At 38.7% G+C, this 26,913-nt stretch overlaps 1 protein-coding gene across 6 annotated transcripts in view; it reads right to left on the reverse strand.

Moving 5' to 3' along the window:
- The window catches only part of FNIP2 (folliculin interacting protein 2), a 132,313-nt gene that overhangs the window by 72,552 nt on the left and 32,848 nt on the right, over positions 1 to 26,913 (reverse strand). For 3 of the 6 annotated variants that reach the window (XM_047856472.1, XM_047856474.1, XM_047856470.1), the window contains exon 1: positions 22,278 to 22,816. The exons of the other annotated variants lie outside the window; for them this stretch is intronic. In XM_047856472.1, the coding sequence (XP_047712428.1) occupies positions 22,278 to 22,453 (176 nt within the window). In that variant the 5' untranslated portion in view covers positions 22,454 to 22,816. Of the gene's footprint in view, positions 1 to 22,277; positions 22,817 to 26,913 lie in introns of those variants that run through there. 6 annotated transcript variants of the gene reach the window in all.

Genomic DNA, 26,913 nt, shown 5'->3' on the forward strand with positions numbered 1-26,913 from the left:
TTTTAAGAGACAAAACAGATGAACATAAGGGAAGGGAAACAAAAATAATATAAAAACAGGGAAGGGGACAAAACAGAAGAGACTCATGAATATGGAGAACAAACAGAGGGTTACTGGAGGGGTTGTGGGAGGGGGGATGGGCTAAATGGGTAAGGGACATTAAGGAATCTACTCCTGAAATCACTGTTTCACTATATGCTAACTAATTTGGATGTAAATTTTTAAAAATTAAAAATAAAATTAAAAAAAAAAAAGGCAGGGGGCACCTGGGTGGCTCAGCTGGTTGAGCGGCTGGCTTTAGCTTAGGTGGTGATCTCAGAGTTCATGAATTCGAGTCCTACATCGGGCTCTCTATTGTTAGCACAAAGCCCACTTCAGATTCTCTATCCTCCTCTCTCTCTGCCCTTCCCCTACTCACACTTTCTCAAAAATGAATAAACATTTAAAGTAAATAAATGAATAAATAAAATATGATAGAGAAATTTAAGTGGTCCAAGAAAAAGTAAAATTAAACAAAAAAAATCAGCAATAACAATCACAACAGAAAATGGCAAAAACTACCCATTTAACAAGTAGCTCCCACATGCCTACTGGGTGCTTGCACTCTTCCAACCACTGGGATACAGCTGTGAACAAATCATAATTCCTGCTCTGATGAAACTTTTACTGTATTTATGACGATATTTTACTCTTAAGCCCTATTCTGTGTTTCTTCTACCAACTCTCACTGCTCTTCTCTTTCTCAAAAAAGTTTCTAAAATCAAACAGAAACCCTCTAGAAAGGTTTGCTCAAGAATAGTGAGGAAGGGGGTGCCTAGGTGGTTCAGTCTGTTAAGCATCAAACTTAAAAATATATATATTTTTAATGTTTATTCATTTTTTGAGAGAGAGAGAGAGATGGGGTGTGAGTGGGGGAAGGGCAGAGAAAGGGAGACCCAGAATCTGAAGCAGGCTCCAGGCTCTGAGCTGTCAGCACAGAGCCACACACAGGGCTTGAACCCACGAACTGCGAAATCATGACCTGAGCCAAAGTCAGATGCGTAACAGACTGAGCCACCCAGGTGCCCTAGCCTCCAACTCTTGATTTCGGCTCAGGTCATGATCTCACAGTTCCTAAGCTCAAGCTCCACGTTGGGCTCTGCATTGACAGCATGGAGCCTATTTGGGATTGTCTTCTTGTCTCTCTGCCCCTCCCGTGCTTATGTTCACACTTGATTTCTCTTTCTCAAAATAAATAAATTTTGGGGAAAAAGAGTAGAGAGGAAGTCCTAATGACTCTTACCTAAAAATAAAGGAAAACTAGAAGTGGAGAAAAGGGGAAATTGTGTTTGAGATGGCAACAGTGTTCACCCTGTCAGCACAAATGTACATTATTCCCCACTCAGTACCACACGAATTATTTCAAGAAAAAAAATTATGTAAATAATGGCAGTAACAAATTTGGAATTCTGCTTTGTTTTGTTTTGTTTTGTTTTGTTTTGGTCTGGGTTACTACTCTCAGAAAGAAATCAAACAGGAAAGGTAATTTGGAAATTAATTGATGTTCCTATTTTACAGTGAAACTGTCTTTGCTGTAAAACTTGCCAAGTTTACTTGCAGAGTAACTACATAAAAACTCACCACTGAATTTCTGTTCTGTGGTCAATAGTATAGTAAGAAAAGTACTTAAAGACTCCAATTCTTATCAGAAACTTTTATACATAAAGCTAGCCTAAAGATATAATTTAAAAATGATTCCAGTTAAATGTATCCCATTGTTATTCTACCAAAAAAATTTATACTGGATATTGGCTACAACTTTGTCTTTAACAAAGTAGGTGATATGTAAATCCTTTACTCCTTTTGTAGAAGAAATGTGGGGAAAGAATAAATCCCTATAATCAGCAGCATGACGTACAAAGAGCTATGTTAGTAACAAGAGCCCTAAAGCACACTCCTGCATTTGTTCCTTCCACGCCATTTTATTTTTTTATTTTTATTATTTTTAAAAACTCTTTTTTGAAGTTCATTTATTTTGAGAGAGAGCATGTGAGCAAGAGTTGGGGAGGGGCAGAGAGCAAGGGAGAGAGAGAATCCCAAGCGCAGAGCCTGATGCTAGACTCGATCCCACAAACCATAAGGTCATGACCAGAGCAGAAATCAAGAGCTAGACGCTTAACCAACTGAGCCATCTAGGTGCCCCTCCTTCCATGCAATTTTAGGACCTGGCTTGACCCAGGTACCATGAAAGATATACCAGGAATAGAAATTAACTAGATCCAGTTTCCACCTCAAAATTCTTACAATTTGCTATGGGAAGGCCAACATACAAACACTTAAGTAAACTACACTGTCACAGATACTGAGATTAATGTCCATGTGTCTTGTAGAACTTACAGGACAAAGAGGTCGAATCCACATTGTAGGGGAAAGAGATGGGTGCAAGTCACAGAGGATGTGATGCTTGGGACATGGATTAGTATTAACCAGGGTAAACAGAGCTTCTAATTCTAGCTCTGCAACTTTCAAGTCAGGTGACTTTAGGAAAGCACTTATCCAGGGCTTAGCTTTCCCAAAGTGTATCTATGTGCCTTATCTACCTCTCCCAAGGTTGTTGGGAAAAACAAAGACTAAGTATGAAAGTACTCTTAAAACTGTAAAGCATAAATCAAAGATAAGTTCAGATACACAATCTTTTCACTGAGATCTTTGCGGCCAGGTATTTAAGAATTCAGAATTTTTTATACTTTAGAAAGAAGGTATTATGTAATACCTCCTCCAGGGTTCAAGGTATAACCAAATCCCCAAATCAAACAAATGTAACACCAGGCCAAGTTATGAATATTTATGCTGAGCGGATTAGACAGAAACTATACATAGCTTCACAATAGTTCAGGTTAATTCTAAAAATCTTTTCAGAGATTTTAGGATTTTAGAATTGTAGGATAAGAGATTGTTGACCAATGCAATACTTACTATGTCTTAAGGAAGGTCAAAAGACTGGAATAAGTAACATTCAGTCCAACCAACATTATTCCAAATATAACTGATCCATAACAAAGATGACAATCAAGTTTATGTGTAAGTAGGTTGTAACTCAGAACTTGTTTCTCCCTCCCCCTGAAATAAGGCTATAAATGGTTGTAAGGGTCACAAGCTAAAACCACGTAAATCTTCATATAATGAGTTCACACAGCAATAACAAAACATTATGAGTCACAATATAGCCTGAGGTTTGGATGCTATGAACAGGGAACTATGAAGTACAGAGGAGGAAAAGACAGAATTCCTTCCTTTTTTCCTGAGTTCAGGGTCATGTCAGGTAAGACTCTGAAATAGGTAAAGTTTATGTGTGGCCCTCAAGTCACCATGCCCCACACCCCCACTGCCCTGGGGCCACCATGGGCATCCACAAAACTGCAAAGCACTGTACTGGGCATCAGAATGCCTGAGTTCTAGGCAAGATCGACAGTTCAATCCTGGTCACACTGCTTCATCTCTTAGTCCAGTGTTTCTTCCCCTATAAAAATGATGGGTTGGGGCTAAAATCACCTCTCAAGGTCTCATTCTTCCAACTCTAACACACTAAAATTCCAAATCATCTATAAAGTGTGTGCACAGTATAATTTGGAATAGATGACCCCAGCCAAGTACTAAGAGGAAAGCAATCTTAATTAATCCACATTACTGCACAGCATCCTTTAACCCTTCTAGATATACTCTATACTTTGACAAACATGTTTCTTAATATAAATGCATCTTTAGCTGATAGAATTTTCAAAAGATGCTAACAAAATCTGCAGAGGAAAAGCACAAGTTCTTTTGAGGCAAGAGGGTCACTGAGAAGGCAGGTGACTATGCCAACCAGAATTCCACCCCTGGCTAGCTTTGCCAGATTTTATTGTTGCTATTAATAGGTTTTTCTCTTTCTGCCCTTTAAAAACTCACAGAATCTCTAAATATGGACCATATTTTCCAAAATAATTTCTTGAATTCATAAAAGAGCACTACTCATTCTTTTCTGGTATCTATAAACTGGAAGCTACCTATATTTAAAAAAAAAGGTGGGGGGTGCTTGGCTGGCTCAGTCAGAAGAGCATGTGACTCAATCTCAGAGTTACGAGTTCAAGACCCATGCTGGGTGTACAGATTAAAAAAAAAAAAAAGCTTTGGGACACCTGGGTGGCTCAGTTGGTTGGGCATCCGACTTTGGCTCAAGTCATGTTCTCACAGTCCATGGTTCGAGCCCCGCGTCGGGCTCTGTGCTGACAGCTCAGAGCCTGGAGCTTACTTCTGATTCTGTGTCTCCCTCTCTCTGGCCCTCCCCTGCTCATGCTCTGTCTCACTCTCTCAAAAATAAATAAACATTAAAAAAACTTAAAAAAAAAAAGCTTTGCTGTACACTGTACATCTCCATGCATGCTTTAATTTTAATATTCACCGAGTTAATTCTTTCACACTCTTGTCAGCATAACCCCAACAGTCAACATTCGTTACTATATTTTAGGATTACTGAAATGCATAATGGCCCTGCTGAAAGCTAACTTGCATCAACATGATTTCATATCTTCTTTGAAGTAAGGTTTCCCCACCTTCTCCACCCACCCACGGAACTTATATGCTAATCACAGATAAATATTCAAGACACTGGCTTATACATTAATTCTAGATCCATTTAAATTGTACACAGATAACATAATAATACTATTTTCCTAGAAGATTCCCAAGGTCTAAATCATTGTTATCTCCATAAGGTCTTTTGTTTGCAAAATGAGAAAGCCAAAATCAACAGAAACTGTACCTATCTTTGTTTGTAAAATATTAGCTCTAAAAGAGATGGGTACAGGCGAGCACGTGTGGAATGGTCAGAGGGCAGCAGTGCAGGGCCGGGCCATGGGGCAGAGGGCAGAACCAAAATAAGAGGGTTGGGGAAGAGGGGGAAGAACAACATGGGTGCAAACACACATACTCTTTGACCCAGCAATTCCACTTGTAGGCGTTGATCCTACAGATCAATTTGCAAAAGTTCGAAATGATTATGTACAAAAAGATTTTCACTGTAGCACTGTTTGGAATAGCAAAGGACTGGAAACAACCATCAACACAAGACTGTTAAACTATGGTCCATCCATACAATGGAGTACTATACAGATACAATAACAAATGAGGAAGATCCTTATGATTCTATAAGGATATCATCTTAATAGGAAGAAAGAAGTACAAAACACTGTATAGAATGCTCTCATATGTATTTTTTTTTAAAAAAAGGAAAAAATGTAGGAAAAACTCTGGATTTTACTATATGTACATAGAGTATCTCTAGAAAGATAAATAATGAGTTGTAAGACTGGTTGTGTCTAAAACTATTTAATACACATCTGTTAAAACAGCATAGAATATAGACCCTGGAGCCAGGTGGCCTGGGCTCAAATCCTCACTCTGCCTCTCTCTAGTTCGTGACTTTGGGAAGTTACCTAACCTCATTCTCCCTCAGTATCTCATCTGCAAAATGCCTACCTCATAAGTGTTTGAGGATTAACAAAGAGCCAGGCACACAGTAAGTGTGCTGTAAGTACTCACTGAGACTTTGTACCTTTTGAATATTTAACCATATGACTATAACTACTTCTTGAAAAATTAAAAATAAATCATGAAACTGAGGAATACAATAGAAACATTCTATTTTTTTTAACCCATCAAAGATTGTATTATTGCCTTAAGACAAACAACCTTAATTACTGTTTGCTTTAAAAAGCTTCTTGGTAGCTGAAGCATGAGGCAGTGGGTGAACTCCCACAGGGAAACCACCTTAATGAATTCAAGGCATTTAGATTCAGTTTCAAATATGTAGTTTGGCTTCATACAATGACATTTATTGAGCTTGTCAGTATTCATATACCACATTGTCCTGCCCTTCTTCATCCCCTGCTTCCCCAAGGACAGGACAAGTTTCTCTCTAAAAAGTAACCCGTCTTCTCATTTATTAAACCTATTTATATATAGCCTCTGAGTTTGTTATTACTGCTCTAGTACTGTATCAAATTGATTTCTATCATATTAAATAGCTGACCTTTTTTTACTGCACAATCTCACAGAGCCTAAAGACACAACTTCCAGAAAGTCTGACATCTGGATATAGGCTCTGGTGATGAGAGCCACATAGCACATGCACAATTACCTAACATTTTAGAGTTTGCCAAACACTTTACAGAATTCACCTGAAGTAATCTTCACAAAAGTCCCGTAAGAGCGTGTATTACATGTTTTACATAGAAATTAGGAGACTTTTAAAAAGTTATAACCAGGAGCGCCTGGGTGGCTCAGTTGGTTGGGTGTTGGCCTCTTGGTTTCAGCTCAGGTCATGATCTCACAGTTCATGAGTTCGAGCCCTGCATCGGGCTCCACCCTGACAGCGCAAAGCCTGCTTGGGATTCTCTTTCTCTCTCTCTGCCTCTTCCCGGGGCTAACTTGCGTGTTCTCTCCCTCTCTCTCCCTCTCTCTCTGTCTCTGTCTCTCTCTCTCTCTCTCTCTCTCTCTCTCTCTCTCTTTCTCCCCTGCTTAGATTCTCTCTCTCAAAATTAAAAAAAAAAAAAAAAAAAAAAGTTGTAACCAGTAAGTGGCAAAGACAGGACACAAACCAATGTTTCCTGATTCCAGATTCTGTGCTGTTCCAACTCTGCTATGTTATCACCTTAATATTAGTAGCAAACAAGTCAGGGTATCATCCTTTACATTCCAGGACATCCCTCTGCATTTCTTTCTGAAGTATAAAAACCTGTTACATTTGAAAAATAAGAATATTTGTGATATAATGTTAAGACTGAAAAGCAGAACACAGAATTATGTATACAGTATGAATTACCTCAACTATGTACAAAAACAAAAACTGCTATCAAAGAAAGTTCACCAAAAATTAGTAGCTCATATCACAGACAAAAGATTAATCCCCCTACTATAAAAAGGACCAGAAACCAATGAAGAAAAGGGCTCACAAACCAATGGAAAACTGGGCAATGTATACAGATAGTTCATAGAAAAAATATTAAGATCATTTTTAAATATATGAAAAGATGTTAAATCTTACTCTTAGAGAAAAGCAAATTAAATTCATACACCTATCAGATTGGCAAAATTCCAAAAGTTAGACACCCTATGCAATTAATACGAGCAGAGGCACAAAAAAGTAGAACTACATGGTGGGGGCAGGAGAATAAACTGTCATAGATATCAGAATTACAAGTATTTTTAACCCTGGACCCACCAATTCTATTTCTGGAACTAAACAGATATAAACATGTATGTGTGTGTGTACATATATATGTGTACATACATATACATATGTATACGTACATATACAGACATACATATATCTATGTTTGTATACATATATGTGTATCTATGTATGTACACACATACATATATATGTATGTACATAGATACATATATCTTCGCAGCATGTTTGCTAAGAGCAGAAGACTAGAAACAACTGGAGAAGACATTGGTAGGGGTAAATAATATCATTTATATCAAATCACGCAACAAAATACCAAGCAGCTACTGTAAAGAGTGTGCAAGTATGACAGCAATGCCTGTAAGATCTCCAAATTATACTGAAAGTTCAAACAGCAAAAAGAACATGCTACCTTTTGTATAAGAAGGAAGAATACAGATTTGTTTTTGCTGATTTCTACATAAAAGAAACACTTAAAAATTTAGTTTATAAAAATTGAATTTTATTTTAAAAAGTTTTTAAATTTGTAATGTTTATTTTTGAGAGAAAGAGAGATAGAGCATGAGCGGGTGAGGGGCAGAGAGACAGGGAGACACAGAATCCCAAGCAGGCTCCAGGCTCTGAGCTATCAGCAAACAGCCTGATGTGGGGATCGAACTTACGAACCTCGAGATCATGACCTGAGCCAAATTCAGACACTTAACCGCCTGAGCCACCCAGGTGCCCCTAAAAAAAATTTTTTTTAATGTTTATTTATTTTCGAGAAAGAGCAGAGACAGAGTGTGAGCGGGGAAGGAGTAGACACAGAATCCGAATCAGGCTGCAGGCTCCGAGTTGTCAGCACAGAGCCCAATGTGGGGCTCAAACTCATGGACCGCAAGATCATGACCCAAGCCAAAGTTGGAAACTTAACCGACTGAGCCACCCAGGTGCCCCTAAATCGAATTTTAAAAAGTAGGAAAAGGAAGAATAGTTCTGACCTTTGAAGGCAAAATTCACAAGAATACTCTGGTCTCCCAGGTAAAAAGCCTGATTAGTCTATCAGAAGTAGTTTTTTCTTCAATTGGTTCTAAGAGATTTCCAGATTTTATAGTCTACTCCTGGTTATAGAGGCATGGGGATGAAGCAGACAAAACAAGGCCAGGAGCTTGGCCAGCACCTTCGAAGACTGGTTTTTAAATTATATGGCCCAGATAGTTGACAAATTTGCCTGAAAATGCTCTCTCTGGTTGCGCAGGGAAGACAAGCCTTCCAAAAGACAATACTGGATTGCTGTCCTAGAGAGAGAGAGACCAGCAGTCTGGGAGTCGGTAGTTGAAATAAGATGCTGTTGGAGGCCGGAACACTTATTAAGGCCACAGAAAGGCAGGTGAGTGGCCATGAGTCTTCACAGGGAAAGGCTGAAGCAGTGGTTAGGAAGTGCTCATGCTGCCATGCCTGTCACATGAAGGTGAGGATGATGGGGAAGCTCCAAGCAATGGCAGCCAAGTGAGCTGGAGAAAGGGCTCCCTGCTCCTTTCTCACCCACCTGCACCAGGTGGACACCTGTGACCTCTGCCTATTGTTCCTGGCATCCAGGATTTCTTCATCTAAAAAAAGTCCATAAAAACATGTCCGGGGTTTGGGGTTGTGCCTGGGTGGCTCAGTCAGTTAAGTGTCCATCTCTTGATTTCAGTTCAGGTCATGATCTCACCATTCATGAGATCAAGCCCCACATTGGGCTCTGTGCTGACCGTGTGGAGACTGCTTAGGATTCTCTCTCTCCCCCTCTCTCTGCCCCTCTTCTGTACTTTTTCTCTCTGGTGCTCAAGTGCGCACACATGTGCTCTCTCAAAATAAATAAACATTAAAAAAAAAAAAAAACCATGTACAGGAATGTTTATACAGCATTATTCATGATAGCCAAAATGTGGAAAGCAACCACATGTCCATCATCGGATAAACACAATGTGGCACATCCATACAACGGAGTATTGTTTGGCAATAAAAAGGGATGAAATACTAATACATGCTAGAACAGGAATGAACCTTGAAAGCATGGTAAGTGAAAGAAATCAACTACAGAGAATCATATGTTATATGATTTCACTTATACAAAATGTCTAGCATAGGCAAATTTACAGAGACAGCAAATTAGCAGCTGACTAGAGCTGGAGGTAGGGAGGTTGGGGAATTGTGGAATGACAGTTAAATTTTGTGTGGGGTTTCTTCTGGGAGTAATGGACTGTTCTGAAGTTGATTTTGGTGATGACTGCACAATTCAGTGAATGCACTAAAATCCACTGAAGTATAAATACACATTAGATGGGAGGATTGTGTGGTATGTGAATCATCTCAATAAAGCTGTTTTAAAAGAAACAAGATACATTTTGTGTACAGGCCCCCCACCGCCACCCCACCCAAGGATGATGAGCAGTGGGAAGACTCATGTACTGTGTTGGGAAAGAAGCTGAGGCAACTGCTTTGAAGGATATCTAGTAAAGCCAAAGATTCACGTATCGTAAAACCTAACAATTCCACTCTTGGGCATATACCCTATGGAAATCCATACAGATGTGCAGAAAAAGACAAGGGCAATACTATTCACTGCAACATTGTTTATAACAGTAAAATAGTTTGTAAAAACAAAATTAAAATGTTCATCAATAGACTAATGAATACATAAATTGTGAATGCTATACTGGAATTTAGAATTACTGAACTAGAGGTACATGAATATGAATAAATTTCAAAAAACATGCAATTCTTCAAAATAATATGTACAGTATGCTACTCATTCTATAATGTTAAATATGTGTGACCCAGTATTATTTATGGATACATTATAGCCAGTAAACTAAAAATATAGCAGAGGCAAATATTCAGAATGTGGTTACCTCTGGAAGGAGGAAGAAGGGAGAAGACTGGGCCCAGTAAGGACTATGTAGGAAGCAACATCTGTTCCCCTCATGTTTTAGATCTTTTGTTTTTAATTATATATATGAAGCAAGAGTGGTAAAATGTTAAGATTTAACAAAACTTGGTTGTGGGTACACATATGGTTATTATACCATGTTCTGTATTTTCCTTATGGTTGAAATATTTCATAATAAAATGAAAATCCTTTTCCCTTTGAGGGAAATCTTCAATCCCTTTAAGGTTCCTCAAAAAATTAAAAAGAGAACTATCCTATGATCAAAGAATTGCACTACTGAGGATTTACACCAAAATTACAAAAGTACAAATTCAAAGGGATACATGCATCCCTATGTTTATTACAGCATTATTTACAATAGCCAAACTATGGAAGTAGCCCAAGATAGATGAATGGATTAAGAAGGTATGATATTATATATATAATATTATACACACACACACACACACACACACATATATATATATATATATATATATATATATATATATATATACACACACACACCCCACCCAAGGATGTATGGGTATATATACATATGTGTGTGTGTGTGTATACACATATATATGTGTGTGTATATATATATATATATAATATATGATATGATATATATATATATATATACATACACACATACACACACACACATATACATGCAATGGAATATTATTTGGCCATAAAAAAGAATGAAATCGTCATTTGCAACAACATGGATAGAGATAGAAAGTATAATGCTGAACAAAATAAGTCAGAGAAAGACAAATGCCACATGATCTCACTTATATGTGGAATTTAAGAAACACAAATAAGCAAAGGAAAAAAGGAGAAAGACAGACAAACCAAGAACAGACTCCTAACTATAAACAACAAACTGATGGTTACCAGAGGGGAGGTGGGTGGCGGGATGGATTGAATAGACATTAAGTAGCATACTCATCATGATGAAAAATAAAAAGAGAGAGGACATTGGCATAGACCAGGTTGTAATAGTGGAGGTGGCAAGAAGTAGTCAGACTTGGGGTAGTATTTGAAGGTAGAGCCCGCTGGAATTGCTATGGCTTGGATACAGTGTGTAAGGAAGGAAAAAAAAAAAAAAAAAAAGAGGAGTCATAACTACGACCATCAAGAGAGAGAAAGCTGCAGGTGGGACAAGTTGTTGGATATACAAACCTGGAGGGCAGGGGAAAAGTCTGGGCTAGAGTTATAAATGTGGGAGTTGTTGGCAAACAGATGGTACTTCAAGCCAAAGGCTGAATGAGATCACTAAGGAAAGTGAGTGTGGGTAGAGAAGAGGTCCAGGACTAAGCCTTCAAGCACACCAACATTAACGGGTGGGGAGAAAAGGAGGACTCAGCAAAGAAGATCAAGATGGAGCAATCAAGAAAGGGGAGAATGCTGGAGTTAAAAAGAAAGAAAAAAAAAGAAAAAGAAAATGCTAAATGGGTTTTTAAATGGGAAAAAAAAGGATTTATAAAAAACTAATAAAATTGATTACCTAAAGGGCATGGGGAAGAATAATGAGGTGGGAAAAAATATATTTCAAATATATATTTTTATTGTTGAACCAAGTGAATGAATTATCTCTGAAGGCATATAGAGAAAATGCTTTTAAAATGTTAAGGAAAAAAATCCTCACATTCATATGCTTCAAGAGGTGATTTAACCTATAAAAGGTGTTAGAGTTGGGGGGGTGGGGTATTCCTTACCTTTGATTCAGGTTTCCAAGTAGAGGCACAATCCTGATTAGTGTTAACATTCCTATCTGTCTTCACCCCTACCGGCTCCTTCCCAGGGGAAGAAGAATGATTTCTGATTGATAAACTGTCCTTTATGCTTTGGTATCTATCTGTTTGCAGAGCACACACAAACTAATCTAACCTTCAACTACTCAACGTCAAGTTTTATAGGGGTGAACCCCTATGTGGTAAGGCCTATGTGTGTCTTCAGCTGCTTATGACAAGGTGGGTGAACAGGTCTAATTCTACGGTTATTAGGTAACTCCTTGTTGTTACATATAGTAACCATTTCCAAATGTAGATATTTTGGTTTCTATCTATCTGGCCAATTTCTATCTCCCAATTTTCAAATTCCATTGGGGAAGGAAAATTTCCTACAAGGAAAATTATCTGCCAAGAAGACTGTCAGAAATGTGAATAAGAATAGGTTTCTTTCTAAACTAGAAACCCAAACATCCACCAGCAGAACATACCTTAAGTTTTGAAGCCATCCATTTAAGAACATACTACAGAGTCATGAAAACTTGCTCCTGAAAACATTTTAATAACATGGGGAAAATATTATACTGAGTAAAAAAGCAGATTCTGTAACTTGATATCTGAATATGATTCAGTTAATACAGCTTATATTTATGTACCAATAAAAGACTATAAGAAAATAAAAGTATTAACAGCAGTAAAATTTGTGTGATAGCATTATGAGTAACTTGAATTTTCATTTTTATATTTGTTTGCATCTTCCAAATGTTCCATAATAAAACTGTATCATTTTGGTAATCAGAAAAAAACATTTAAGAACTATCTTAAAATAAGTTTAGTAACTACAAAGAGAAAAAGATGGAGGAATTTAAAAAGAAAAAAGGACAGGGTGCCTGGGTGGCTCAGTCAGTTAAGTGCCCAACTCTTGGTTTCAGCTCAGGTCATATCTCATGGTTTATGCATGGGGCTCTGTGTGATGGTGGGATGCCTGCCTGGGATTCTCTCTCTCCACCCCTCCCCTGCTCATGCTGTCTCTGTCTCTCTCAAAAATAAATAAACTTAAACAAAGAAAAAGAAAAAAGAAAAAAGGCAAGTAGCTACCTTGACATAAATGTGGTCCTGCTCTGAAAAATACACCTGTTAAAATATTTTAAAAATACTTCATATACCAGCTATTAACAAGAGGAATTTAAAATTAAAAATACCATACCATTAATATTAGCCCACTATCCCACAAAAGAAATACCTAGGTATAAGTTTAACAAAATATGTATAAGATCTATATGAGGAAAACTATAAAACTCTGATAAAGGGAATCAAAGAACCAAATAAATGGAGAGATATTACATGTTCATGGGTAGGAAGACTCAAGATGTCAGTTCTTCCCAATTTGATCTATAGATTCAATACAATCCCAATCAAATTTCCAGCAAATTATTTTGTGGATATAAACAAATTCATTCTAGAGCATATTTGTGGAGGCAAAGGACCCAGAAGAGCCAACATAACACTGAAGGACAAGAGCAAAGTTGGAAGACTAAAAATACCCAACGTGAAGACTTACTACAAAATTACAGTAATCAATACAGGAGGGTACTGATAATAGAACAAACAGATCAACAGAAAAGAACAGAGAACCCAAAAACAGATTCACACAAATATAGTCAACTGATCTTTGACAAAAAAATCATAGGCAACACATGGAGAAATGACAGCCTTTCAGCAAATGGTGCTGGAACAAATGGACATCCACACGTAAAACAATGAGTCTTGACACAGATCTTAAATCCTTCACAAAAACTTAACTAAAAATGAATCACAGACCCAAATGTAAAATGCAAAACTCTAACATTCCTAGAAGATAACATAGGAGAAAAATCTAGATGACCTTGGACATGGTGATGACAACCAAAGCACATTTAATGAAAGAAACAGTTGATAACCTGGACTTTATTATTTTTTTTTTTTAATGTTTACTTACTTACTTCGAGAAAGAAGGCTCACACATGAGCCAAGAGTAGGGGAGGGAGGAGGGGGCAGGGCAAGAGAGAGAATCCTAAGCAGGCTCCATGCTCAGCATGGAGCCGGATGCAGGGCTTAATTTTACAAGCATGAGAGCCTGATGCCAAATACCACAGATACTTGAGCCAAAATCAAGAGCTGGAAGCTTAACCAACTGAGCCACCCAGGTGCCCCAATAACCTATACTTTATTAAAATTAAAAATGTCTCCCCTGCCTGAAAAACTACTAACAAAAAAAAATTAAATTAAAAACTTCTCAACTATGAAAGACAGTAACAAGAAAATGAGAAGACAGGCCACAGACTGGGAGAAAACATTTGCAAAAAAACATATTTGGTAGAGGTCTGTCATCCAAAATATACAAGGAACTCCTAAAACCCAACAATAAGAAAATGAACAACCCAATTAAAAAATGGGCAAAGACCTGAACAGACACCCCCCAAAATAGGATATAGAGATGGTAGATAAATATCAATGATGCTCTACGTCATCCGTCATTAGAGAAACACGAATTAAGACAACAGTGAGATACCACTACACTGCTATTAGAATGGCCAGAATGCTGGCAAAACCAAATACTGACAAGGATGTGGATTAACATGAACTGTCATTCTCTGTTGGTGGGAATGCAAAATGGTATAACCACTTTGGAAGTTTGGCCGTTTCTTAAAAAAAAAAACAAACTCGGAGCTTATGATCCAGCAATCATACTCCTTGATATTCACCCAAAGGAGTAAAACTTATGTCTATACAAAAATGCACACAGAGGGGCGCCTGGGTGGCGCAGTCGGTTAAGCGTCCGACTTCAGCCAGGTCACGATCTCGCGGTCCGTGAGTTCGAGCCCCGCGTCGGGCTCTGGGCTGATGGCTCGGAGCCTGGAGCCTGCTTCCGATTCTGTGTCTCCCTCTCTCTCTGCCCCTCCCCCGTTCATGCTCTAGTCTCTCTCTGTCCCAAAAATAAATAATAAAAAAAAAACGTTGAAAAAAAAAAAATGCACACAGAGATGTTTACAGTAGCTTTATTCCTAATTGCCAAAACTTGGAAACAACCGAGATGTCCTTCAGTAGGTGAATGGAGAGATAAACTGTGCTACATCCAGACAACAGATAACTACTCAGTGGTAAAGGGAAATGAGCTATCAAGCCAAGAAAATACATGGAGAAAGCTTTAATGCATATTACTAAGTGAAAGAAGACAATCTAAAAAGACTACATATGGGGCGCCTGGGTAGCTCAGTCAGTTAAGCAACCGAATCTTAATTTCGGCTCAGGTCATGACCTCACAGTCCATGAGATCAAGCCCCATGTCAGGCTCCATGCTAACATGGAGCCTGCTTGGGATTCTCTTTCCCTCTCTCTCTCTGTCCTCCCCTACTCGCTCGCTCTCACTCTCTCTCTCTCTCTCTCTCCTCTCAAAATAAATAAATTTTTTAAAAACTTAAAAGTAAAAAATAAAAATAAAGTAAAATAAAATAAAAAGGCTACCTATTGCATGATTCCAACCAAATGATATTCTAGAAAAGCAACACTATAGAGAGAGTAAAAAGATAAGTGATTGCCAGGGGTTAGGGAAAGATGAATAGGCAGATCACAGAGGATTTTTAGGGTAGTGAAACTGATCTGTATGATACTATAATGATGGGTACATTTCATTATACATTTGTCAAAACCCATAGGATGCACACCACCACAAGTGAACCTTAATAAACCATAGTAAACTATGGTCTGGAATGATAATGATGTGTCAGTGCAGGTTCATCAACTGCAACAAACATACTACTCTGATACAAGATATTGATAGTAGGGGAGACTGTGCACGTGAGGGGGGGGCAGAAAGAACAGAGGAACTCTCTGTACTTTCTGCCAATTTTGATGTGAACCTAAAGTTGCTCTAAAAAATAAAGTCTATTTAAAAGGAAAAAAAAACTTTTTCAATTGTCAAGGGAACTTTTAAAATACAGGAACTTTCAGTAATGAGCACTAGTTTTACAGTTTTGTGATAGGATTATTCTCTGAAGAGCATTTTGGTGTGTTATAGTCAGCTAGAGAATTCCCCGTGAAGATAAAAACCAAGGACATATTATTTGAGCTTTGGATATGGCCATCAAAAGTCTCTGCCCCTGTTCGGCTGAGTTACAAGCTGTCTCCCCTCAGCCTGTCCACTCAGCTGGAAAGGAGAAGGTCAGTCCTACATTTTCTGCTCTATAGAATGAGCCCAATCCTTTCATGTGGTCTTGTTCTTCCTGACAGAGGAACAAGTTCTCATAATAGCTCACATTAAGGTATCACCGACTGCCTTGAGAGAACAATGCTTAAACACAAAGAAATGAGTTCTGATCATAGGAACTGCTGTTATCAAGCAAGGGCCAATGGGGGAGAGATTAGGCAGCAGACAACCCCACCTGCCTCTCCTATCACGATGTGCAGCTGTTAGCCCTATCTACCAGTCCACCTTGGGTCCATTCACATTCCCTTGAAGGACAATACACTTTCTGAATCCAAATGATTTTTACCCCTTGGCAACATTTTTCTTTTTAGAGTGCACGGCACACATGCTCTTGCCTTAGGATCTCTGTCCTTACTAGTTCCTCTGTTGAGAATACACTTCCTCAAATATCCACACGGCTTTCACTCTCACATGGCAAAGATGACCACTGAGACAGTTTTGGCTCCACTGATTACCCAAGGGCTTCACATTTCTCTAACAGTTTTGTTACCCGTCAGTCACTGACAGATACTCAGAATGTTAGGACTGGAAGGGACCTCAGACACCACCCATCTGATGACTTGACACATCATTAGAATCACCCCAGAAACTCTTTCAATTGTTTTGTTTGTTTTTAGTCAATAAAGCCTCACAGGCTCCACTTCTAGAAATTTGCTCAAGTGGATCTGAAACGAACCTCATGAAGCTACATTTTTAAAAAAACAGTTCACATATTTGATGATCACTGACCTAATCTACCACTTCTATTATTTTTTTGTAGAAGAGAAAATAGAAACACAGATCATGAGATCGGGATAGAGAAGATCCCCAGATCAAAGATGCTTCCACTGTATCTGGTACTATGGTGTAGGTTCTCACATGTTAGAGTCAGATTTTTAACTTAATTTTATGTTTAAATGTTTATTTTTAACAGACAGAACAGATGAGAGTGGGGGGGGAGGGTGTGGGGGGAGGGGGAAGAGAGGATTTGAGGCAGGCTCTGCACTGACAACAGCGAGACCTACATGGGGCTCAAACTCACAAACAGTGAGATTCATGACCTGAGCTAAAGTCAGACACTTAACCGACTGAGCCAGGTGCCGCTAGAATCAGAGTTTTTAAAAATCAGTAAGTGAAACAACTAGCTTAGTGTTACTAAACTTTTTGTTTTTTGCCTTTGGGCAGGGTGAGGCGTGCAAGTGAAAGGAAAGGGCACATCAAGAGAAAAAAAAAGGGGGAGCCTGGGTGGCTCAATAGGTTAAGCTCCGACTTCAGCTCAGGTCATGATCTCACAGCTCCTGGGTTTGAGCCCTGCATCGGGCTCTGTGCTGACAGCTCAGACCCTGGAGCCTGCTTCAGATTCCGGGTCTCTATCTCTCTCTGCCCCTCCCCCGCTCACACTCTGTCTCTCAAAAATAAACATTGAAAAAAAACTTTAAGAAAAAAAAGATAGCATTTTAATTCACATCTGTTCTATAAAGACCTGAGAGTATTTTTTTTAAACCTTTCTAAACTAATAAGAGAAGGATTAAACCCTTCAAGATAAAACTCTAATGGATGGATATACACCTGATACCCAACAATCCATATAAATTTGGGATCCCACAAAAGGGGAAGAGAATTGCCAGGGATCTTGGTGTTTCTAGAGCCCAAAGGCTAGATTCTCTTTCTTTGGTGAATTTTGATGGGGAGTTTAATTATAATCTTAGATGGGTCACAGATTACTGTTCTCACCAATTCCCACCAGGGCTTGCTGCATCATTATTCAGCAGTTATTCAGCTTTTGTTACTATAACAATAAAAGGATAAGGCTAAGCCACAGCCTGACTCACAACAGGAGTCCTAACAGAAGAACCAGGAATCATGGACCCGTGCAGCTGAGTATTCCAGTTCAGTGTACAGCTGAGCAGGAACTTGAGGGATAAAGGCTTCAGAAGCTGCCCAATGACTTGGGCTGCAGACCCCAGAGTTGGAGTATCCTTGTCCTCTGTCTGAAACACAGTCTTCTGCATAACTAGTTATGGTAACTAACACTTATCAGAATAAGACCCAGACAAAAGTTTATGTCAGTTGTCAGTCTACATGAAGCAAGTTCACACTCCCTTCAAAACCCCTCTATACCAAGGCTGCTCTGATTCATTCCCAAGAAGAGGTGTGGCCTCAGAGGGTCAAGTTGAATGTTTTTAAACCTAAATTAGACGTGACTTTGCAGCAACATTAAGTTACCACTGCATGCTTTCATTCATTCACATATTCTCAAATTATATCTCTAAATCCCAACCACCAACCAGTGGAAATAAACTCTTCACTAGTCAAAGAAAATTCCTCATGGCACATAAAATCAGTGAAAAGGGAAGGAATGCAGAAAGGGCAGAAGAACTTGTGACAGCAATTCTCAATGCATCTGAAAGAGTCACACCCAGCAATTTCAACCTCTCGGTGAAGCTTGTCACAAAGCACAAGACCATCAGCTGACTAGGGTTTGGTTTTTTTTTTTTTTTTTTTTTCCTCTACCCACTTCATTCAACCTGTTGGACAGCTACATTTTCTACATAGTATCAAAGCAGAAGAGTTTTCACAGCTAGCTAAGTGAAGAAGACAATGAAAAACACTCTCCCTAACCCTGCAACCTGCATTAGTCCTTTTTGCTAAAATCTTCCAGAACAGAATTCTTTGGTCTGTTGCCTTAGCATATCTCTCTAAATCTGTGACTATTTTTATATTTCCTTGTCAGTAGTCCTAACTGCTATAAATGAAGACTGGTAGTAAAATCATGGTCAGCCTATCTCTGTGAAGCAGTTAACTAGGGGAAAGAAAATAAACCCCGGTTTCTGTACTTCTTTTCTTGTTGAGTAACTACCACAAGCAATCTATGCCTCCTTCTTTTTTGTAATGGATTCGTTCATCCAGATCGTAGACAAGTCTAATACATACACTCATTATTTCTTTGGCCCTTCCTATCCTGGTGATTCTAAAGTAGTACAGAGAGTCTCTGCTGAATCCAAACTCCAAGATATGAAACTTAAAGCACAATTGATTCTGAAGTGCTCTGTTTCAGTTCCTCTTTGGTGTGGGTAGGGTATACTTTTTAAGAAAATGTTATGTCAAATTCTCTCCTGCTATCAGAGAAACAATGATTCACTGATAAACTTGGCAAACACTCCCGGATTTCTCACAAAAACAGCCTTCTTGACTTATCTAATTTGTTACTAAAGTTTGCAAAATCAAGTTATTAGCAGCTTTGTTGTGGTTGATATTTTAAGAAAAAAGAAGGAAGTGATTATTGAAGACTGCACCCTATGTCCAGCTTCATAACAGTTACTAGACGTGAGGTTTTAGAGAGGATTTTTTTTTTTTTTTTTTACTGACAAACCACTTAAAATGTTTCATCAAACTCTGTAGGTTTTTGCTGATTCTGGAATTCTGTGAAATAAATGAACCTCCAATATCTTTCGTTCTAGAGATTAAGGAGAATGGAAGCGAAGATACGGAGGACACACTTCCACCCTGAAAAGTCTGATTCCACGTGGACCATAATTAGAAAGAAAAGCAGGGGCACCTGGGTGGCTCAGTCAGTAAAGCCTCTGACTTCAGCTCAGGTCATGATCTCGCAGTTCATCAGTTCCAGCCTCACGCTGGGCTCTGTGCTGACAGCTCAGAGCCTGGAGCCCGCTTCGGATTCTGTGTCTCCCTCTCTCTCTGCCCCTCCCCAGCGCTCACTCACACACTCACTCTCTCTCTCTCTCAAAAATAAACAAACGTTAAAAAGAAAAAAAAAATTTAAAGAAAGAAAAACGTTTCCCTCTGCACTGAACTGTGGCAGTTTTACACTGTGGCCACTGTTAGGTATCTAACATGACTCCTCTACATGTGTGGAGTCTTTCTCTTCACCTCTGAGTAACTGGAAAATCATGAGGAAACATGGGGGGGGCGGGGGGACCTACTTATCAGTGCACTCAGCTAAGACCACCTAAAATTATTGATTTAAGATACCCAAGAGCAAAGAGGGAGTTGGAAGTCATACTTAACTGACTGCCACCTGACTTGGACAAACAGATAACTCGTGAGCACTCTCGAGCCAGATCCCTACAGTGCAAGCTCCTGTCAATAATTCACTCTACCCTTGAGACTGGCTCAAGTCCTAAAGAAATACAGGAAACCAAGCACAACGCTGCAAATAACTATCACGTTTTCAAGATGGTAGGAAGGGGGAGACAAAGTAGATGAGGTCTACCAAGTCTGGTCTGGTCTGACTAGAGATGAATTCCAATTAATTGACGAGTATACGTCATCACTGCACAAAATTCTAAACAAGAGGAAAAAAAAGTCTCAGCACCAAAGAAGTAACTCTAAAGGAAGTTAAAATAAGAAAAGGCAATAATGGATATGAAAAATTTTTGTTAACGTGTTGTTTAAATAAAAATGATTAAAATCCACTGAAGAATATTAAGTTCACTGAAACTGAGAAGCAGAAGCTCATACCAAAATGTTTTGAAGTTTTTAAAAAAACTTTATGTGGCCCTGCATATTATTTTCTTATCCCCCTCACCCCTAATATGTATTTGGGGAATCTAGAATCATATGAATAAATATAGGGAATATTTATTCTAAGATGATGCTACATCTTAGAATTTAGAGAAGGAAAGGATTTTTTAAAATAATCTAAACCAACTTCATAGCTTAGAGTTGAAAAGTGAGACACAGAAAAGCCAGGAGACTCCCACATGGTTAAAGGCTCTTCCTGGGCAGCAGAGGTGGGGATCAGGATCAGGATCAGAATCAGGATCCAGATCAACTGAGTGCCAATCCATTACTCTTTTGTATCACTCAGCTGTTCTATCTTGATAAGAAACAGATAAAAACAGGGGTGCCTGGGTGGCTCGGTCAGTGGAGCATCCGACTTGGGCACAGGTCATGATCTCACGGTTCATGGGTTCAAGCCCCGTGTCGGGCTCTCTGCTTATCAGAGCCTAGAGCCTGCTTTGGATTCTGTGTCTCTTTCTCTCTCTCCCCCTCTCCTGCTTATGCTCTGTCTCATTCTGTCTCCCAAAAATAAATAAATTGTAAAAAAAAAAAAAAAAAATTAACTAAAAAAAAGTACAAAAGTGAAATTCTTATCTGAACACTCAAATGTATTTTTCTAATGTACCACATCATTCATTACTGCTCCCTCTATAAATATCTCCCTTTAATTGAGTGGATAGCATGTGACCCAGCCCCTATAAAATGATTTCCACACTTCTCCCTAACTCTCCAATCTACTGGGTTTATACTGGAGTAGATTATATACCATTTTATTAAGTTTCTACTAAAGAAAGACAATGATTTTTATATGACAGAAACTATATCCTGATTATTTTCAACCAACCAAGAACCATATTGATGGAAAAAGTTTATAAAACATAATTTTAAGAAAACTTCTTATAAGGAAAAAAATATGTAAGTGAATTTAGAAACTTACTTTTACACTAATCATGAGAATCAGAGCTTAACTTTTAACTTTGACTCTCTTTAGTAGTTATCTACATCAGATTCTCACTGCATTTTTCCTTTTGGTTGATATGCAATAAAATTCTTTATAAATATGTTTCAATTAAGAGCTATTACTAATTAAATTAATAAATTCTTCCAAAATGGATGACATAATGAACCTAAAAGAATACAGCAAGTATAATGTTACTCTCTTTAAGTAAGCTCCACTCTTAAAATTAGTTCCGGCATAACTCCAATCCTTCTCATGAAAATAATTTGCCAGAAGAAACTGGGCTCTTTCCCACCATCCTGCCTCCACCTACCATTCAGACTAAGAGATAACTTCCAGTCCTGTGCCCCATCTACCAACTGTGGTGGACCCTCAGGACCGCAACTCGTTTTCCTGATGACCTCTGAGAATAGTATTGTTCAAACTTCAACACAGGACAAGGATGTAACCATTTCTTGCGAGCTGGCTCCAGGATAAGTAAGGAAAAGTTAAGAAAGCAGATGGGTAGTAGAATTGAAACAGTCAAAAAAATAATAAGAACCATGCCTGCACCTTTTTTGTACTGGAAAGGACTTGTTTCCGCACACCCATCAATGGCCCCACGTCCTACTAAAACAAAGTATTCTTAACAAACAAGTTTTGGATCAACAGAATTTCATCCCGCTTGATACGCAGTGAATTAAATAAACATTTCTCTGAGATTTTAAAACAGAACTGAAGTTTCAAACCTGTTGCTGAGTTCCGAGCGATCAGTGCCCCTTCCTACCCTGGCACGTTTTCGAGTCTTTGTGCGTAAAAGCGTCTTGTAAGTCCTCGCAGCACCAGAACCAGCACTGCACACACATCCGGCTGAATCCTGCCGGGCCCCTGGCCGGTTTGCTGTCTTCGTAGTGCCGCCACACATGTCCTGAGTGTATGAACTTTCTTCCGGTTTATCCTGACTATCAACATGGACGTGGACACAAATGTTGAAGATCCTTTGCTGTTTGAGGGATACTCCACACTGACCAGCCGTCCTAAGTAATCCCTGTACTTCCTATACAGTAGGTGAGGCAAGCTACTTGGCAGCAGCCTACTAATTTCCTCTTTCAAAAGTTTAAAAAAAAGGAACATTCATTTGTTACGTAAATTAGCCTGCCAAAGTATTAGGAAGTCAGATGTATCCAATGCTATAAAATATGTTCTCAGCAGGACCATTAAAACAGGCAAGTCCAAATCCCACTTCCTACTTTTGTTCCTAAGCTTGTACTCTGGGTCAGCAAAAGACAAAACACTCAACAGGTTGAGCAGCTTGGGCTGACTCATTCCATCTGTGCTCCCCGGTTGGAGATTATGTAGTAGTCAATTAATTGGTCACAAGACCCATTCATATGGCTCTGGGCAAATGCAGTGACTTGCCTTCAGCTGCAAGGTTGTTCTGACATTGGCCACACCACCCTCTTAATGGCTCTCATGTGAGCAAGCGTCAGCTGACAGGTCTTACTCTGCAACCTTGCAAAACTCTACCCATAGCAAGTGAGGGAGATGGTTACGTACAACAAAGGTAGGGCTTGATGTACAGGAGGTGATGTGGGGGAGGGAGAGTAGGGACACATCCTTTCTTTAATACCAAATATACAGATGTGTGTGTATATGAAAAATTATCTAAACACACACATACGTAAGAAAAGTAATAAGTGAGAAGCCATAAATCCTCACAACTCTTGCACTGAATTCCTAATTCCTGGGTATATTCAAGCCAAGAAAGCCCTGAAATACCAGAACACAAGGACAAAAGTAGTTCAGTTTTGACTTCTGACACTAACATACTTCATTTGTAAAATGAAATAATGCTATGGAATTATATAATTTTTCCATAGTACTGTGAGTTCATGGAAAAAAAAATTTCTTTTAGAAGAAATAAAAAGCACGGGTCCCTAAAACACAGGTCAGATCTTGAAAACTATAAGGGATTGTCTCAACTCCTTTTCCTCTTTCTCATCCTCGAATTAGGCTGAAGAAAATATTAATAGATCACTAAAATCTGATGAACCTTTGGCAGGTCTTCAGTTTCAGGAGGTTTTATTTTATTTTATTTTTTAAGTTTGCTTATTTACTTTGAAAGAGAAAGCACACAAAGGGGAGGGGCAGAAAGAGAACGAATCTCAAGCAGGCCCTGCACTGTCAGCGCAGAGCTGGATGTAAGGCTCGAACTCACGAACCATAAGATCGTGACGTGAGCTGAAATCAAGAGTCATATGCTTAAACAACTGAGCCACCGGGGTGCCCCAAGTTTCAGGAGGTTTTAAATGTATCTTTATACACGGAAGCCAAATATTTCACTCCATAAGCGTGAGAAAAATCTAATGATATCGTGGTAGAGGCCACAATTACCTTATGACATTATTATATATGTGACCCTAAAGTTCCTTTATAACAAACCCAAAAAAGATCTTAAATACATCCTCCCTTGAGAAGTAAAGATTGCAACACACCTACAACAATGACTAGACTTCTCTGCACGTGATAAATTGATAGTGCTAAGGTAAAACCAGATTAGGAGAGAATGAATCCATTTTTCCAGTAAGGGGAACACATTTTGACCTTAAAGCTTAACTGTGTGGCCACCATGTGATCATGGGTTCTTCTTTTTTCCCCTGAACTGTCTTTAAAATCACTTTCTCTTTTTAAACAGAGAATCAGAAGCTCACTTATGCAAGCACTGTAACCCTTCCATTTTAGGCACCACGCAGCTGGATGAGCAAAGGCTGGAAGGAAGGTTATCATTTCCACTTCCCAAGTGGCCCAAGTGAGGCCCCGAATCAATGTCTCCAACACCAAGGGTCCACCTCCTCTAAAATCACAGGAGAAATGAAAGTATAGTTTGCCAAAAAGAAAACCATAGGCCTCACATGGTGTTACTCCAGCCAGACCAAGTCATCAAACCAGAGCTTCATAACTAAGTTAACTGCAGGTTCAACCTCCCCCAGAAATGTCTTCACCTGCCAATCAGGAATTTTCAGATAAGCACCAATAAGGAAATCTATCAGCTGGGTCCCCTCCATTCCCTTCCTACAAAGGAAGACGAGACCCCTGCCCTTTCCTTTCTTTCTTTCTTTTTTTTGCATATACCTTTATTGCTCTACTCTCCTTCCCATAAAAACTTTCCATTTTGTACAACTCTTCAGAACACCCCTCTATTTTCTACATGGGATATTGCCGGATTCATGAATCATTTGATAAAGCCAATTAGATCTTCACATTTACTCGGATGAATTTTATTTTTTAACATGTTCAATGTTGAAGGGGTAGGATCTTTAAAAATGCCAAAATAACTGAATTTTCTAAAATATGTAGAAGAAATGCTGGGGGAACATACCCCATTTTTTACATGTAAAACTGAATTTAAGTTTTAAAACTAAAATCTCTAAAAGATGTTTATCTAGGACCTGATGAAAGGACATGAAACCCTTTTTTTAAACATGTATTCTGAACAAATATTTAACCTCATAGCTAGCCACAAAGCTGTTCAATCATTCTGATATTTTACATTTTCCAAAGCCTTAAATTCTCTTGCAAAATACAAATTCTATCCCTTATCTCGATGATGCAAACATCTTCAATGATCAGAATAATAAGAGATGAACATGACAATATAATTACAAAGGATAATTGGATGAAATAAGGATCAAAGTGCATTGGGAAAGAATTCCCTTAAACAGAAGCTAAACCACACGGCTCAAGAAACTCTAACTAAACCCCTTCTTCTTCACGTTCCTTCCATTCAGCCAGCCGCCTTTAACCAAACACTATACATCAGTCACTGTTTCTCCCTGACTTCAGTCAGCATACCCTTGATCCAACACTTCCTTGTCTGAGTGGGGCTCAAACTCGGATGCTTTTAAACCGATTGCTAGGCCCACCCCCCCAGGGTTTCTGATTCAGCAGTTCTGAGGTGGAGTCTGAGAATGTACATTTCTAACAAGTTCCTAGGAGGCTGTTGCTGCCTGCCTGGGAACCACACATTTGAGAAACACTTCCTTGGTAAAAATTTCATCTTCCTTATGATGACTTCTAGGCTGGAAGATCTTTTTCTCCCTTGAATTCCCCTACAATTTTTTTAAACCACACCTTTAACCCTTAACATGTAACTGCCTGGCAACAGAGCGGTGTACATATCTCATGAGCCTAACTAGATCATAGATATCTTGAGTATAAAAAAATCTGGGTCTTGGCATTCATCTTTGTACGTCATACAGGTCTTATACTTGGTAGATACTCAACAGATCACTTTTTGATAGGTTCAATACCACTGAATATTTACATTAACACTTTGATATGAATCTGCCTGCAACAAGCAGTGTCAGTGCTCCTTTAACAGTCTGATGCACATTTTCTGACCAAGAGGGTGCCTGTGATTAAACACACAAACTCAACACACACTCTTCCACTTATTACAGCAGAAGTTCCTTTAGAAGCTTTAATATTCCATGTTCACTCCAATCAGACTCATGTGGTATCTTAACGGAAAGAACTTCAAAACTTTTAAAAAGTGAAAAAGCCATTTCCTCCATCCCTCCCCTTAATAATCCTTAATTCCACAGTTCAAAATCTGATAAAACGTAATACAGATGTACATCAAATCCACAACCATTGTACTTGAAAGAGATGCCTCTATAAGACTCCAAATTTCCTTATATTTAAATGGGAGTTTTAAAACTTCTTCAGTAAATGGAAAAACAAGTAATAATTGTATCATCACAACCATTCTTCTGAGACATTAGTTAACTGCTTAAAAGCATAAAGTTGAACAAAAATCAAAATGGCTGCTTTAATGCTTCAGCAAAGCTCGCTTTTTCCAATAACCTTTCCCTTCTCTTCTGCAAACCTCCCCTCCGCCCTTCTTACCCTTTTGTTTCAGAAACCTAGGTTTGTTTCAAAACCCTAAAGACTTGACAAAGAAGGCTAGGAGCTTGTACGGTTCCTCCCAAAACCAGTTAGATCCTGTATTTCCCTATAAAACCCCCCAACCCCTTCCTATCGGAGGGCTTGCAGCTTTTGAAGGCCAGTCTCCTTTGCCTCCTTTGCCTGTCAAAGCAAGAAAGCTATCATTCCTCTTTATCCCAAACTCTGTCTACATTTTGGCTCCAAAGCACAGAGGTCAGTTTTTGACAATAATCAGAGCAGCTCACACAGTAGCTAAGAGAAAGATATCTTTAGATCTTCAGTGCCCCAAATTCTGTTCTGTACCTCAGTCTGATCTTTCTTTTTTTCTCATTCTTCTCTTTCCCAAAATGGAATCATACTCTAATATAGGTACCCATACTGTTATTCATTAGCACCTGGATATCCTGCTCTTAAATACTAAGTAATATACATACAAAA

This window comes from Prionailurus viverrinus, chromosome B1, assembly GCF_022837055.1.
Source record: "Prionailurus viverrinus isolate Anna chromosome B1, UM_Priviv_1.0, whole genome shotgun sequence".
Classification (NCBI taxonomy): domain Eukaryota; kingdom Metazoa; phylum Chordata; class Mammalia; order Carnivora; family Felidae; genus Prionailurus; species Prionailurus viverrinus.